This window comes from Anser brachyrhynchus, assembly GCF_964034855.1.
Source record: "Anser brachyrhynchus genome assembly, chromosome: 1".
Taxonomy (NCBI): Eukaryota; Metazoa; Chordata; class Aves; order Anseriformes; family Anatidae; genus Anser; species Anser brachyrhynchus.
This window is the reverse complement of record NC_137694.1, coordinates 209544639-209560661: the sequence shown is the minus strand read 5'-3', so window position 1 is coordinate 209560661 and position 16023 is coordinate 209544639. Positions and strand designations below refer to the sequence as shown.

Here is a 16023-nt window from a genome sequence, read left to right as displayed (position 1 = left end):
TTGCCTTCCCAAGCTCCAGTTTTGCAAACAGCAATACATAGGCAATGACCTGGGCCATGTCTTGGAGCTCCTCCGAAGCCTCTGTATTAATCCAGAGGAACACCAGTGATACCTTCCACCTTAAGATGATATGTTTCAAAATACAATATTCTCCCAATGAAATGTTGGTTCTGCCCCCCAACAGCATACTTTCCCATGCAGACCCACTTTTTTGTTTTGTAAAAAGCAGAGCAATAGTCAAAAATTTCAGGTGTTCAGTAAATGCTTCACTTTGAAGCTACATTAGCCCAGGCCACCTAGTTCAGCTCGATCTTGACTGGGAGACAAACACCACATCAGCACCAGACCTTACTATTGTGCTTTTAATCTATCAATACCCTTTTTAAGGAGTTAGTAGTTGGCCAAATTCTGATTTACCATGACTTTACTGACTACTGCTTTAACCTTGCTATAGCTACAGCTGAATGATGATAGCCAATCATTATCAGCCAGTTAAGAAAAGGTGTTTTGTTAACCTCACCTATTTTTTAATTAATGCCTGAACTTATCTTTTAGCCGTAATTATCCACTGTTTTAATAGAAGAAAAAACACATAAGGGTAAATATCTGTTAGCATTTCTTTCTATAGTTTGCCATGCAATGGAAATGTACTGTGAATGTTCTACCAGATTCCTGGTTACTTTTTTCCTGAACCTTTCATTTTGGGTTTAACTTTAATAACAGCAATGTTATGGAAAATAAGATGCAGAATTTCAAGAAAATTTTGTACCCTGAAATTGTTCCACAACTCTGAAGTATATCAGTTAGGACTGAACATTTTGAGAAGTTTAGTTTAATGAGGCAGGCAGGCTTACATATGTTTTTCTGTTCCTAAATATGAAGGTCATGATTTGGATCCTATTAGAAACCTTTATCACACCATCTGCTAAGCATGGGTCAATACACATCTTCACTCTTGCTCTTTGTACCTTTTTTTAATTAATGATGGACTTTGGTGGGAAGGTTCCACCCCAAAAAGGAGATACACGAAATATATATATAAATACATAGTACATTATTAGCAGCATAATTAAAACTACACTTCTACACAGCATCAAATGCTTGCAATCATTTGCAACAGCTCCTACTCATATAGCCTGCTTCTTTTACCTAGCTATTTAAGAGTATCTCTGTAAGTTATGATTGATGGAGATGTCTGTTTCTCTACCCATGTTATTTATGGAGTGTCAGTGTTATAAAGAAGAGTTTCTGTTACTGAAGGAACAGCCATGTGTTATCACTCGGACAGCTATCTATCTATAAAGTTTCTCTAAAAGATATGATTTACAGAACTCTTAGTCTTAGCTACCTGTTTGGCCAATATATTTATGTAATAATTTTGAGTGTCTTTCTCATATTGTGGAAGTCACTGGATTTAACTTTCTGTACAATAACATGATTGTATTTTTAACATAGGGTGAAGTGCTTCGAATTCTTGTTTAGAGTCTTTTAAAATACAATTTAAAATCTGACTAAGGAAACATCTGTTTAATGTAATTGTGAAGTATCTTTTCAATTGGCAGAGAAGTGTTTTGAGTGACATTTGCTTACAGTTCTCCTGATCATTATTTACATATATATATATTTTTAATTCACTCCCATCATTCTGGCCTACATTCAATAGCATTTTATGATACATCTTTAAAATACTTTCTAGAGATTTTAATCAATGGCAGCAATAGGAGGAACATAAAATCTGCTGCACTGGCTTTGATCAAAGAGCTGTCTACGCCAGTATTTTACCTCCACCGAGGCCAGAAATGCATGGTGTAAGAAGAAGGCAAGGGTGCAGAGTGTCCTACCCTCTCTCAGCTTCCAGCAATGTGGTTTAGGAAAGCCCTGAGCTTGAGTGGTATCCCTGCATTTAGCAGTCCCAGAGGGCTTTTCTCCAATAAATATTTGCTTTTTAACCTTTGCAAATGTTTGGCTCCTTGAGCTGATGGCCTAACCGAAGTGTTCCCTGCTGCAAACAGTATTTAAGGAACTTTATCAATGGAGGCCCCCCTGGTTATGCTCCCTATTGCGAAGAAAGGCTGCGGAGGACGTTTGCCAACGGGACAAGGACACAGCCACCCAGCTGGCTGGAACTGCAGGTATGAGCCCCTCCATCCCCTCCCCAGGCAGCTGGGGCTCAGGGTTGGAGCCTTTCACTATCACAGGAACCACATCTCTGGCAGGACAGAAAGCAGCGTGACAAAAATGCCTATTTCTCTCAAGAATTGTCAGGTGTTTCCAAAATACTGCATTCCCCTCACAGCCTGGCTTTGCCCCAGTGCATATTGAAGATCATGCCCTTTGCCAACATCAATACCTGTAAATTAAATGTGTGCAAGAATGTTCTCGGGCACTGAGGCCAGCTGGCATTGAGCAAGCCCCCGTGTATGCTAGGAATTCTTCCAGAATGGAAGAATTGGCTGCAGGCAAACCATCTTCTAAGAACGGGCTTTGGAGCATCACAGCTGCCCAAGCATGCTCAGGGGCAGCTATAGTTGGAACAAGCCCAGTTTATGCAATATATACTGATTTTCTACGCTGCTTTACTAGCATAGACAATTGTGCTTCGGTGCCCAGAAGCATTCCTGAGCATTCTTGGATTTACTAGATCAGATACTTCAATGACAGAATATATCATTTCCAAAATCTGAGATTTCCAAGTGCTTCCAGTGGCTGACCATACATTATCCTGTTGAGAAGTACATTATGGAAGCATTGAAATGTAGCCAGTCACTGGGACCAGGAATTAGAAAACAGTTACCACTTTCTGGGGGGAAGAGTACACAGGTAAATAGTCTAGATGGGGTTGAAATTTGCATGCCTTCATAAAGCCTGACTTTAACCTCATTAGGCAACCAAGTCCAAGAAACCGATCATGCTGCCTGTCACATTTATGGATGGGACAACAAAAACACTGCTGACAGACTCTGCAACGACTGCTAAAGAGCTCTGTAATTCTTTGGCCGACAAAATCAGCCTGAAGGACCGATTTGGCTTTTCGCTTTACATCGCGCTTTTTGACAAGGTATGTTTTAATTTTTGATCCTGAGTGGCTCTATAAAAGAAAAGGGAGATTCCCCTTGCTGTTACATATCTTCCAGAGGGCAGAAGGACACTGCAGTATGAGCAGATGGCAAGCAAAAAGGTCAGGAAGAAACATGTCTACTGTGCAGAGGCCAGCAGGATTTTCACAGTAACAGTCATACACTGCAGCAGTGTTGCAGAGAGACTATGAAATCTCCCTCGTTGGAGATATTCAGAAGTTATTAACAGGAGAAGGCATGGAGCAACCCGATCAAAGATGAGCCTGCTCTGAGCAGGAGGTTGGGCCAGAGGCTTCCAGAAGTGCCTTGGACTACCTCTCTACGTGGAGATATCAGCCTTTAGATTAATTCCACCTTTTTCCTGTGCCCTGACCAGGTCTCTTCTCTGGGGAGCGGCAATGACCATGTGATGGACGCTGTGTCTCAGTGTGAGCAGTATGCCAAAGAGCAAGGAGCACAGGAGCGCAACGCACCGTGGCGGCTCTTCTTCAGGAAGGAGATCTTCACCCCCTGGCACAATCCGAGTGAGGACAACGTGGCCACCAATCTAATTTATCAACAGATCGTCCGAGGGGTGAAGTTTGGGGAGTATCGGTGTGACAAGGTAAGTGTCCTCAACAGCTTCTGGTCTTATCCAGCATATGTTCTTGGCATGGCAAAGTACGCTCCACCAAAGGAGATGAGAAATCTTCCTCCATGACCACCTGTTATACTGGGTATTATGGTGTACACTTAGGAAACAGGAGCTGCAGGAATCAGATCCTCTTGGCTGGGAATATACCAGACTTTCCCATGTGCTACGTGAGCACCCTCTCCTGTTGACTTTTGGTGGAGACTGAATGGCCACCTCATCCATCAGCCTCAGTTTGGAGGGCTACAGGAACCCTGTAACCCAATCAGGAGTACATGGCAGGATCTTGTTTGGTGAATCCTGCTTAGCTTTAGACCTAAGACAGGCTTCTCAGGATACCCAGACCTGTGCTATGCAATACAAACACAGCAATACTCCCAATACGCTGAAGGGACATTGGCAGCAGAAAACTATGTCTCTGAAGTCTCTGTGAGCTTACAGAATTATTCCAGTGTCACTGAAAGGAGCATCTCAAGAAACATCAAAATCTCTGACAGTATCCATTACATTTTGTCTTGCTTGTGTTTAAAATCATCCAGGTGTCAACCTGGATACCCCTCTTCCTCATATTCTACTTGTTCTCCTGTGGACCACTAGAGTCCAGGCACCCTGGGGACTAAAGCATCTTTTCCCATCTTTATTGCATCAATTTGTTCTCTTGTTCTCTTGCTCCTCATCTCCCTGTGCTATTATTATCTCAGTAGCTCTATTATTTCATCCCAAAGTGCTTGGAATGCAGCTGAACCAAAGTAACATTTTGCAGTTTTGCATTATGCACAGGTGCTTCCCTTGCTGGGCTTCTCAAGTTTCAAAATCATGGATACACACAGTTTGCAACCACTAAACTCTGTTTACCATAGGAAAATCACCCACTGCTGCAGGCACCTGATGTTGCAGGCGTCAGAAGCAGGCTAAATTTCAAGGAAAGACAGTGTAAAGCATGTTCACACACTACAGTGCCTTGCTATGTGCTGATCACTGAACATGTTATGGCTCAGTCATAGCTTATACTGGTCAATTTCCTGAATTTTGGATGTGCAAAAAGCACTGGTGAAATGCTACTGAAAGGAAGAGTCCCTAACCCAACCTGAGGCAGCATTCTTCCTCTAAAGAGGGTTCCTTGAGCTGTGGAGGATGGATGTTGCAGTGAGTGGCCTGGTAGCAGCATTGCGTTGGCTTGTTTGACTCCCACAGGAAGAAGATCTGGCAGAACTGGCTTCTCAGCAGTACTACGTGGACTACGGGTCAGAAATGGTACTGGAAAGGCTTCTAAACCTAATTCCATCCTACATCCCAGACAGAGAGATCACAGCTTCGAAAACGGTGGAGAAATGGGCTCAGCTCATTATAGCTGCACATAAAAAGGTGGGACAATAGATCACCTGGCAAGTAGCTTCAGTAGCATCATGTGCCTTTTAAACACACATCAGACGCTGTAGCTCAGCTCTTGGCCTTGCCTGAAGCTAAAGCAAAGGGAAAAGGGAAGGTTTTGCACTAATCATATTCAGCATTACCTCTGCTTTCAATGCAAGCTCTGACAGAAGAAGACAACCTGCAGAGATTCACTGTGAGAAGGAAAATGCCATCTCTGGGGTTTCATTCCTGATAGACAGGATTGTGGTGTTGCTCTTTGCAGTACAGTGGTGTCTTATGTCCCAGTATTGAGACCTTATTGTGCCAGATGTTGTGTAAAACATCCCTGGTGTCTATCTGTGACACCCTCCTGCAGATTAATCAAACCCACACTTCCCATAACTCATTACCACCATGAGGGTTGGTAATGCAGGCATGAGGACTGGCACTCACTAAAAGGCAGGGGCCAGCTTCAGATTTAGACCCCTAAATGCAAGCATCTCCATGTTTGCTTGGTCTCATCTCCCAGTTCTGCCAGTGGAAACACAGGGTCACAAATCAGTTGCTTGGGGTATTCATGGTCCAGAAAGGCCTGGATCTTGCAGGTCCTCCACCAGCCACCTGTCAGCTACTTATAGTAGTCTCAGGTTTCTGAAAACATCCTAAATGAAGCTAGCTGCCTATGTTTAAGGGCCACGGAGTATTTATTTCCAGCTAAAGGGCTGTCAGGCTGAAAGGCAGACACCTTCATTAGGGAAACCCAAAGTTAGTTGAGATTAATCCCACATAGACTTGTCACTCTAGAAGCTCGCCCAGACTTCTCAGAGGCAAACTATTTCCTCAAGTGGGAACCAGAATTTTGCTAGGACTTTGTCCAACCTATCACTTGTTCCTGTAGGATTTGGTTTGGCCCTTAACATCATCAAGATATAAATTAATATTGATTCCAAGATCTTCAGATGGCATGGATTGGATGAATTTCAATTAAGTTTTGCTCTCTTTCTAGATATAACTGGGTTTGTGCTTCATGTTGGTTGTGGTTTGCTTTGTTGGTAGGGAATTTATACTCAGAAGAGGACAGATCCCAAAAAAGTCAAAGAAGAGGTGGTGGATTTTGCACGTTTCAAGTGGCCTTTGCTGTTTTCTCGGTTTTATGAAGCCTTCAAATTCTCAGGTGAGTCAGTAGAGCACATCCCTGGAGCATGGGATAGTCAAAGGCAAAAAGAAGAAGAGCAGGAACTTCATAGACAATAAGACCTAATGGGTCATCTATGTGGTCTATTTTAGACACATTATTTTTTGGTGCCTCCTGATTAGCAATGGCTCCATCTATGATTCTGCCGCTATTTTTCTTACTAAAAATAAATGATTTTTTTTTTAACATTGCATTTTCCTTTGAAATACACACAATATTTTATATCATAAGACCCTTCCTGAACTGATTGTATGTATTGCCTTCAATCCAGGGCCAAGCCTCCCTAAAAATGATGTGATCGTAGCTGTCAACTGGACAGGAGTGTACTTTGTGGATGAACAGGAGCAGGTTCTCTTAGAACTCTCTTTCCCAGAGATCACAGCTGTGTCAAGCAGCAGGTAAGGAAGAATAACTTTAGCTGGTGATCTTACCCTAAAGCAGTATTTTCCCAGGCTTTGCCTCTTGAGCCCATTATATTTCCTGTTTATATCTTCTATGAAAACATATCCCAGAGGGGGAAAACTGCAAGGACAGAGTTTCACCTTGGCCACCATTAAAGGAGATGAATACACTTTCACCTCCAACAATGCAGAGGATATCCGGGACCTTGTGGTGACCTTCCTTGAAGGACTAAGGAAAAGATCCAAGTACGTGGTCACTCTCCAAGACAACCCAAACCCTGGTAAGTAAGTAGTCTGATCCAGTGGCAAACATGTAGGCATATTAGTTACTCCAAAGGGATTTGGGGAAAAAAATAAAAAATAAAAATACTAATGGTTGTTTTTATTGCAGTGGGAGAAGAATCTGGGTTCCTCAGCTTCCTGAAAGGAGACCTCATAGTTCTTGACCAGGACACGGGAGAACACGTGATGAACTCAGGGTGGGCTAACGGGTTCAATGAACGGACCAAGCAGAGAGGGGATTTCCCGACAGATTCTGTCTATGTCTTGCCTACAGTCACCATGCCTCCCCTGGAGATCGTGGTAAGTTGTCTTACACATAGCACAACTTGATACAAAGCCTGAGGAGGTCAAAGCCTTCCTGGAGAGCTTAGATCTAGCTAGTCTTCCTGACAATAATGTGGAAACCAGTGTGGCTGAGAGAGGTGGCAAGTTGTCCAAGTCAGAAGTGATCTGTTGTAGTAGTGTCTCAGCCTTTCCTCTGATCTTTTCACTTTGAAGACTTATGGCTTGAAATATCCATGAACATCCTCCAGCTGGCCTGATTAATTTCCACTGTATTTGGGGTTAGAGGAAGCCACTACATTCACCTATAGAGCTGTAGGATCCAAAACGCATTCTCCTCATTAGGAAATGATCCACATGATGGAAACACATTATTCTTTATATAAGTGACTGAGAATGGCACAGAGAAATAACAGTTGCACATTACTTACTGCCTATTAACTGGAATTAGTAGGTTATTCTTACTCACTCCCTGCCGGTCTTTTCATTTTGTATCTGCTTCCTCTCCCTGGATGCTTCAAATATATCAAACATATTAGATGACAGAGAACTTTTCAACCCACAGGCACTCGTCACGATGACCCCTGACCAACGACAAGACGTTATCAGAACCTCCCAGATGGCAATTTCAGACAGTGAAGAGAGGGTGAAACCATACACCTTGGAGGAATTTTCCTATGACTATTTTAGGTGATTTTTTCAACCTTTTCAAAAAAATGCAGGTGTAGGAATCCATCTCCAAGTAGCTTGGGAATCAGGATTTTTTGTCTGCTGGAAAAGACTCTAAATATCCCTTTGTGTGATTCTATATAATTGCAGCCTTCAGTTTAGGACATGGCATATGGGTTATAAATTTTCCACAGACAAGGTTTTATGAGGGATTTCTTAATTGGCTCAGCAGAGGTGTAAAGGTATGAAATTTGATGTTATGTGGGAGGCTGTGCTTAGTGGTCTAGTATTCCTTCCCAGTGATCCCTTACACAGCCTGAGACCACGTAGGCAGCAGGTGAATTACGTGGGGACATTTTCATCTCAGCTCCAAAGCATGCACCACTGCTGAATGTAGCTTACCGGACTGATCAAAAAACTCCCACTCCTGTTTAGAGGGGTTGGCAGCCCATGGAGACAGACCAAGTCCTGTGAGATGTCTTCACCCTGGTGGGTTTGTTCTACTGGGCAATATTCTTTCATTGTTGCTGCCCATCTCCCTCACCACCCATTGCCATCACCCCTTCTCTTGTGGTTAGAAGCTTTTTTTTTTTTTTTTTTTTTTTTTATTTCAGTAGAAAAGGTGCTTGGATAGGGTCCAAAAGGGACTTTTCTGAGCCCTAGGAAAGGAAAAATGACTACCTTTGGACACAGCGGGAGACGGATACTCTGTAAAACTGTGAATAGCCACTTGGTGTAAGAGTTCTTTATTCTGGTGTTGTGAACAACCTTCCAGGTGAAGCGCTGGTTACACACAGTCCAAACCTTTCCACCTTTCCTTTTGCTTTGCTTTTGCCACCAGGCCACCACCCAAGCACACCCTGAGCAGGGTCATGATCACCAAGAGCCGTGGGAAGGACAAGTTGTGGTGTTACACCCGTGAGCCCATCAAACAGCCGTTGCTGAAGAAGATCCTGGGGAGCGAGGAGCTGTCCCAAGAAGCCTGCATGGCCTTCATTGATATCCTTCCACTTCCTGGGGCACCCCTTGGGCAACAGGGCTGACAGGCAAAGGGCTGAGCAGCTTCTTCAGAGACCCAACTAAAGCCCATAGAAAGGTTTCTGGTCCCTCTTAAGGGCTTTGGGACCATGTCATGGACTTGGAGATGGATCTGATCCCGAAATCTGTATTTGAGCATCCTTGAGAGCTGATGGGTGTCTTCTCCATAAGCAAGGTCCAGGGAGTAAGTTACTGAGTCTTGCAGGTACACATCGCTTAGCGGTTAACTCAACAGTTCTGTTTTGGCTTGCTTCAACTCTCCAGGATGCATCTGCTGTAGAAGGGAGTAGACCTAATCATTATGGATACAAACTAGTCCTCATGGCCTCAGGGACAGGGCTTGATGCCTGAGTATCACTTTCCTGGCAGAATAAAGACAGCATGGGAGAAAGAAGCTGAGTACAAATATAAATCTAACCTGTGGAAGTCGCCTTTGTGTTTTGGTAGGGTTTTGCTCTAGGATACAGACTTTAGTTCGAACAGTTCTGTTGGTATAAACCCGGTACTGATGCTACAGCACAGTTACTGCTGCTACAGTTTTCCTCCTAGCAGCAAATAACAGCAGTAGTAGGAACTAAAAGGACTGGTAAAAATTGAGAACATCTGCAATTTTATCATTCTCCTTTCCATGTTAAACACATTTATTCAGAATACTGTGACCTGTTGTCATGCAGAATAGGTACAATATGGTGAAGTGGTGAAGGTCATCATTTGGTTTATGTTACCACAGCTCCAGTGCTGTCTGCAGAGCTCTGCCTCATGACACCAGCTGAAAATCTGGTCTTTTATAGTGGTATCACTATGTGTGATCAGGTAACACAGTAGTCACAGAACTTTCCTAGGCCTACATCCCAACCACAAAGTGGTTCTTTCTGACCTGAGATGATGCATGAAAAAGAGAGAGAGCTCGCTGGACATCTCCTAAAGAAATTTAAAGCCTTACCACTGTGCCCCCTCCACCAAATTGCAGCCACTTCTGTAGTCAAATGTGGGATGTCTTTTATCACATCATCAACAGAAGGGCTTCTCCAGACCTCCCGCTTAGCTGATCCTTGACTCCTGCCTCCCACCAGTGCTGAAGTACATGGGTGACTACCCATCCAAAAGGACCCGCTCAGTCAATGAGCTGACAGACCAAATATTTGAAGGTGCCTTGAAAGCTGAGCCTCTGAAGGATGAAATCTACTGCCAGACCCTGAAGCAGCTTACGGACAACCACATCAAGTAAGAGTCGTTGGTTTTGCTTGGCCCAAAGACACTAGCCTCTGTTGGGCAAAGGAGATCTGGAGCCTAAGCATGTCTCCTCCCCTCTAGCTGAGAACCACCCACCCATGCCAAAGCACAGAGCAGTGTCCATGCCATAACTTTTTTCCTCCTGGATCTCTCCTCGTTTAGGTACAGTGAAGAGAAAGGCTGGGAGCTGCTGTGGTTGTGTACAGGCCTTTTCCCTCCAAGTAACATCCTCCTGCCCCATGTCCAGAGGTTTCTGCAGTCCCGAAAACATCACCCGTTGGCAGCAGACTGCATCCAAAGACTCCAGAAAGCCCTAAGGTACAGCACCAAAAGACCTCCTAGTCCTGACCATGCCACAGCATCCAAATATGCATTAGAAATTACAAGTAGGAGATGTTTTGGTAGTAGTTGGAGGGACACTGGAAGCTCACAGCCTTTCTCTGCATTCAGCCAAACTGAACTAAAAGGACTTTGGGTGGAGGATGTTGCTGATGCTATGGCACTTGCCTCTCCCTGTTTTGCAGGAATGGATCCAGAAAGTACCCTCCCCATCTCGTAGAAGTGGAAGCCATTCAACACAAAACCACCCAGATTTTCCACAAGGTTTACTTTCCTGATGACACCGATGAGGTAAATGGGATAGAAGGAAACTTCATTTTTGTCAGGATGGATGTCAATTTTCTTATTAAAATCCCAGAAAAGGCTACTGTTGTTTCTGATTCAGAAAAAATTCAGCCTTCCCAGAAGAGTCTGAAACAGCAGCATCAGAAAGATCCATCCTTATCTACCTTGGTGAGGCAGGATAGAAGACTGGAGCTCAGGGGTCTGATTTCCTGCAATTCACCTTCTCCAGACATGGGTGCTGAGTCAGTCTTCACTGCAAATTTTGACTCCAGGAAGAGAGAAACAGGATGTGTTCATCTCCATCCACGCCCTCAGTGGTTCACAGGCCTTGGCCATCAGTTATTTGCAGCCTCAACTGACAGATTCAGTCCACCAAACCATACCCAGCTGGGTACCAGTCCCAGGGACTGGGCAGGGAGCTGGCAAGAAGGAAACTAAAATTATTCCCCATTCTGACCTGAGATGACGCAGAAATCATAACATCTGCACTCAGGAACCTTTCATTAATCATCTTAGACATTAATAAGGCATGTAGATAAATTGAGGCTGGAGCAGATAGGCATGTCCTTGCAGGTACTGCTCTCTCATGCTACTGATTAGTCTCCCAGTGAGGTTTGCCTGCTCCTCTCTTTCATCATGCCCTTGGGCACAACTAAATTCTTGTATTTCCAAGGGAGTTTATGTGAAAAGCAGTGCACACCCATGAAGGGAAAAGGGTATTCTTCTCCAGTAGCTGTGTGTGTGCCCATGTTTTTCTGTAACGGGGTTTTACAGATCTCCTGGGACTTCTTATCACTCTGAGTATTTTTTCTATGTGACTAGTAATAAGCTGCTTTATACACACGCATCTGTGTGAGAGCCAGTAGAAGGAGGCAGAGGGGACTTCGGCACGTGTCTGTGGTCCCTTTGACCATGGCAGTCACCCAGGTGGGCTGGCCAAGTAGTGTCCCTGTGGTACAACATGCATTTGCACTGAGGGGCATTGACAGTGAGCTCCAGGCCATTCTCTCATGGTATGTGGAACGTGGGTTCTGGTGGTTCAGGCAAACGTGGCCATGCATGGGACTGGCAGAAGTTTAAGTTCCCAATAAGTTCCCAATAAGAAGTTCATGGCTGAACTTCTGCAGATTTCCTTTTCACATGTCCAGAGCCACAATCCATAAAATCACCGCTTTTTTTGGTGGTGGGCACTTACATCTTTTCACATATCTGAGCCTAGACCACCTCGAAGAGAGCATGAAGCAGAAATTAATCTTGAGGTAGCAGTGGTGATGATCTTCCTTTCTTTGTAGGCATTTGAGGTGGAGTCCAGCACAAAAGCCAAGGATTTCTGCCAGAACATCTCCAACAGGCTGCTCCTAAAATCTTCTGAAGGCTTCAGCCTCTTCGTCAAAATCTCTGACAAGGTGAGTGACCCACACAGAGGCTGGGGTAATGCCAAAACACTCGGTGCTTCACAGCAATCATCCCAAAGGGCTTAAAACACAAACAGGCAAAGGTCTCCTGTGTTGAGAGCAGGTGGCTTTAACGCCCGATGATAGCACTGTGGCAGCCTGCTGTGTCCTGCTGACTGAGTGATGCAGCCAGTGCCACCCTATGTGCAGGATCTCACACTAATTGTGGCCCACCGAATCCCTGTGTGATCCAGAGTGAGGCAAGAGTCACTCTTTTTTTTGCCTTTGTTGTCATTTTTGTCATTTTTTGCCCAAAGAGGTCACTGCATTGCGAATTAATTGAATGTTAAAGAGCACATGGGGACTGCCAGATGGAGCCAGCCTGGTCCCCTCTGGGTAGCTGTTCCTGTGATGCTGCATTGATCTGGGGCAAAGGAGATAGGGTCCATCAGGAGAAAGAGGTAGAAAACCCATGTTGCTGAGACGGTGTCCTGGTTTTGGCTGGCTTATAAGGATTAAGAAAAATGTGCAAGCTTAGAGCTGCCTTGGGCAACTGGAAGAAATCTACAGAGATAGTCATCAGGAAGGGAAATTAATTGCTCCAGGGAAACAGGAAGGTGCAATAAGAATTAATGGGTGGAATTAGAGCGAGTTGTTGGCAATGGCTTTCTGGCATCAGCAGTTTGTAGCAGAGAAGTCTAATTGAGACAAAGCAGTGAGCAAAAACTGCAGGAGATGGGGCAACAGCCAGCCCTGCCTGTGGCCTCTCGCTGCTTCCTCAGCCTTTGTAACCATGTGCTGTGCCCCCAGGTCATCAGTGTGCCCGAGGGCGATTTCTTCTTTGACTTTGTGAGACACCTGACGGACTGGATAAAGAAAGCAAGACCAGCGAAAGATGGTAACAGTGACTTTTCTCCCTTTGGGGTCACGCACAGCCCTCCTTGAGCCCTCCAGCCCTTTTAAAGATGGGCCACGCTGCTGTGGTTGTGCTGCCCGTGCCAGCCCTGGGGGCAAAACCTGACAGATGACCTGGCTGGTGCTCTCAGCATTGCTCTCAGATCTGCTCCCTGCTTCCTTCGCACAGGTATAGTGCCTTCCCTCACCTACCAAGTGTTCTTCATGAAAAAGCTGTGGACCAACACAACGCCTGGAAAGGATTCGATGGCAGATTCGATCTTCCACTATTACCAGGTGCTCTGGGAACCTGAGATAGCAGCAGAGACTTTGGGAGGAATTAGGGTGGAAAGACTGTGTATGTGCAGATGCCTGAAGTTTTACTTTTAACAGAACAAAGTCCTGCCTTCAACAGAGAGCTATGAAGAACAGTTGGGTTGTATGGCAAGGACCAGGCTTCATGCACTGTAAGGCAACCAACTCAGCTGAGATTTGGGCCAGATGTTCTTGGGAAAGTAGCAAGAAGTGGGACACAGTAGCACTCAGCCTTAGCAGGGAGTACAAATTCACAAGCATTCTGAAGGTTTTCAGCTCCTTCATTCTTGGGCGTGAGCTGTGATGGTCCCAGCAGCCAGTCAAGAAGCCGCAGCTCTTCGTCTGGGAAGAAAGAGACACGTGCATGTCCCAAAGCTTTCTCATACACTTATGCAAATACACAGATGTTCCCTGTGTTCTTGCCTGGATAAAGCAATTATCCTAATATGATCATAGCCTCTGATGCTTTGATAGTTACCTGACACATTTTCAAGCATCTTTTCGTAATGGGGGAATAGATTGAAAAAAAAATGAAAAGGAAAAATAAAGGGAGGAAAAAAAACCCATTCAATTCCAATTGTCCATTACAAGGGTTGGATTTTCAGCAATGAGGGAGGGAGAACAAGACTGTAGGTTCACACATCTGATACCTACCACAGGGACCACCCTGTAACACGAGAACGTTTCAGGCCAGAGAGGATCTTTAGACATCAAGTGTGGTCTCAGCTGAGCAGCTGCCTGTCCACCACACTTGGTACAACAACTATGAGTGTTCCTAAGGCAGAGCCTCATATCCAGGAGCTGGAGACCTCCAAAAATGTGATTTAGCACCAGAGGGTGAAGGTCTGAGGTCACCCCCTCTATTTCTGAATGGCTTTCTTCCACATACAGGAGTTACCAAAGTACCTGCGCGGCTACCACAAGTGTACACGGGAAGAGGTCCTGCAGTTGGCAGCTCTCATCTACCGGGTGAAGTTTGAGGATGACAAATCCTATTTCCCCAGCATCCCCAAGCTTCTGAAGGAGCTGGTGCCTCAGGACCTCGTCCGGCAGCTCTCTCCAGATGACTGGAAGCGGGTAAAACAGCAGCTTTAGTCATAGGTCAGGCTCGGTGGGGGGAAACCCAGCATCTCGTGTGACTTGTCTGATGTTCAACACTGAAGTCAGGTTGCCAGAAGGAGTGACCCATGGTCCCTCTTGAGCCTTAAAAGGGCCACAATCTCTCCAACAGCACCAAGAGAAGGAATTGTACATGTGTTCAGACACACACACACGTTGTGGGCTTTGTGCTGCACGTTGCTGTGACTGTAGTGGTGGATGCAGTGCTGTATGGACACATCTAGGGGATGGTCTCATGTAAAGCTTTGTTGTTGAAGGCAGACTGCTGAGCAGAAAGGCAATTCTCCCTGCTTTACACAAGGAGAGCTGTGGCACAGGTATGGACAAGTCTAGGCCATAAAGTAATGTAGATGTCTCACTGCCAAGAAACAATCTTGTAAGTCCTTTCTGTTTGCTGGGACTTGAACTTGGCCATGTGTCTAACCAGCAAATTATTGGCTTCTCTGTGTCGAAGTCCCCTCAGTCCCTTCTGCTCCCAAAATTGAAAGATCAAAATTTATAATCCCTATAATGGAGTCATCAGTACAGCTTCTAAGAAAGGACCTACTTTAGTTCCAGGCTCTGCTCAGTGACCCACCAACACTTCTGTGAAGTGTTCATTGGAGCAGAGACTAGAATTGATGTCTCCACCTGGAAAACTTCTCCAGCTACTTTCTTGGCCCAATTAATATTTACTCATCCCAAGAAACTTGCCATCTGAGAACAGCTAATAGGCAGGAAGAACTGATCACAGGTTCACCATATGCTGTGGTTTGTTAATGAATCTCAGCGAAAGCCCAGTTACCGTGAAGCAATTATGGTTTCTGGTAGGATAGTCCGTCTTTGTAGCATGATGCTTCTTTCCCTGCAAAAATCTTTGGTCCAAGGCAATGCAAACCCTCCAGCTCTGCTGTCCTCTCTGTTGCAGTCCATCGTGGCATACTACAATAAGCACGCAGGCAAAACAAGAGAAGAAGCCAAGCTTGCCTTCCTAAAGATTATCTTCAAGTGGCCTACATTTGGATCAGCGTTCTTTGAAGTGAAGGTACCTGCCCTGCCTGGGGGTTCCCTGGCAGCTTTGAGACAGTATCAGAAGTCCCGTATCATGGAGGGGTTCCAGGTATGCAGGGTTGTCCCAGTGCCTGGACTGGAACAACCCTGATAAGACAGGGAAAGGATGTAAGTCTCTCCATCAGTAAGGGGCTGAGATACTCATTTATGGCTGCCCTGTCTCTTTACAATACTGGGGCATTGTAGAGCATCAACGTATCTCAGTCCTCTTCAGGTCTATCCTCGCAGCTGTACTGCCGAGGAGGCAAGAGCCATTCTCAGTTTTGTGAAGGCAAAAGGGAACGTGTAATTTTCACACACGTGCACACACTGTGAACCCAATCCAGATCACCCATCATGGCACCAGGTTCCCATCACAGGCAGGGGAGGCCAGTAGTGATGAAGTCCAAGAACTCTGGGCACCTTATTGCAACCCCCCATACTCAGGGACCATACATTAGGCATGGTGTGGAAACATGATGCTGAA

General features: G+C 45.1%; 1 protein-coding gene across 4 annotated transcripts in view; it reads left to right on the top strand.

Annotated features, from left to right (window-relative positions):
- The window catches only part of MYO7A (myosin VIIA), a 95210-nt gene that overhangs the window by 75403 nt on the left and 3784 nt on the right, over nucleotides 1-16023 (top strand). For all 4 annotated transcript variants that reach the window (XM_080576362.1, XM_080576365.1, XM_080576363.1 and 1 more), the window contains 18 exons: nucleotides 2013-2132; nucleotides 2885-3058; nucleotides 3454-3681; nucleotides 4903-5073; nucleotides 6118-6235; nucleotides 6528-6654; nucleotides 6769-6938; nucleotides 7049-7239; nucleotides 7787-7911; nucleotides 8732-8889; nucleotides 9999-10152; nucleotides 10324-10479; nucleotides 10686-10791; nucleotides 12078-12191; nucleotides 12990-13077; nucleotides 13264-13370; nucleotides 14280-14465; nucleotides 15415-15531. In XM_080576362.1, the coding sequence (XP_080432488.1) occupies nucleotides 2013-2132; nucleotides 2885-3058; nucleotides 3454-3681; nucleotides 4903-5073; nucleotides 6118-6235; nucleotides 6528-6654; nucleotides 6769-6938; nucleotides 7049-7239; nucleotides 7787-7911; nucleotides 8732-8889; nucleotides 9999-10152; nucleotides 10324-10479; nucleotides 10686-10791; nucleotides 12078-12191; nucleotides 12990-13077; nucleotides 13264-13370; nucleotides 14280-14465; nucleotides 15415-15531 (2610 nt within the window). The remainder of the gene's footprint in view (nucleotides 1-2012; nucleotides 2133-2884; nucleotides 3059-3453; nucleotides 3682-4902; nucleotides 5074-6117; nucleotides 6236-6527; nucleotides 6655-6768; nucleotides 6939-7048; nucleotides 7240-7786; nucleotides 7912-8731; nucleotides 8890-9998; nucleotides 10153-10323; nucleotides 10480-10685; nucleotides 10792-12077; nucleotides 12192-12989; nucleotides 13078-13263; nucleotides 13371-14279; nucleotides 14466-15414; nucleotides 15532-16023) is intronic.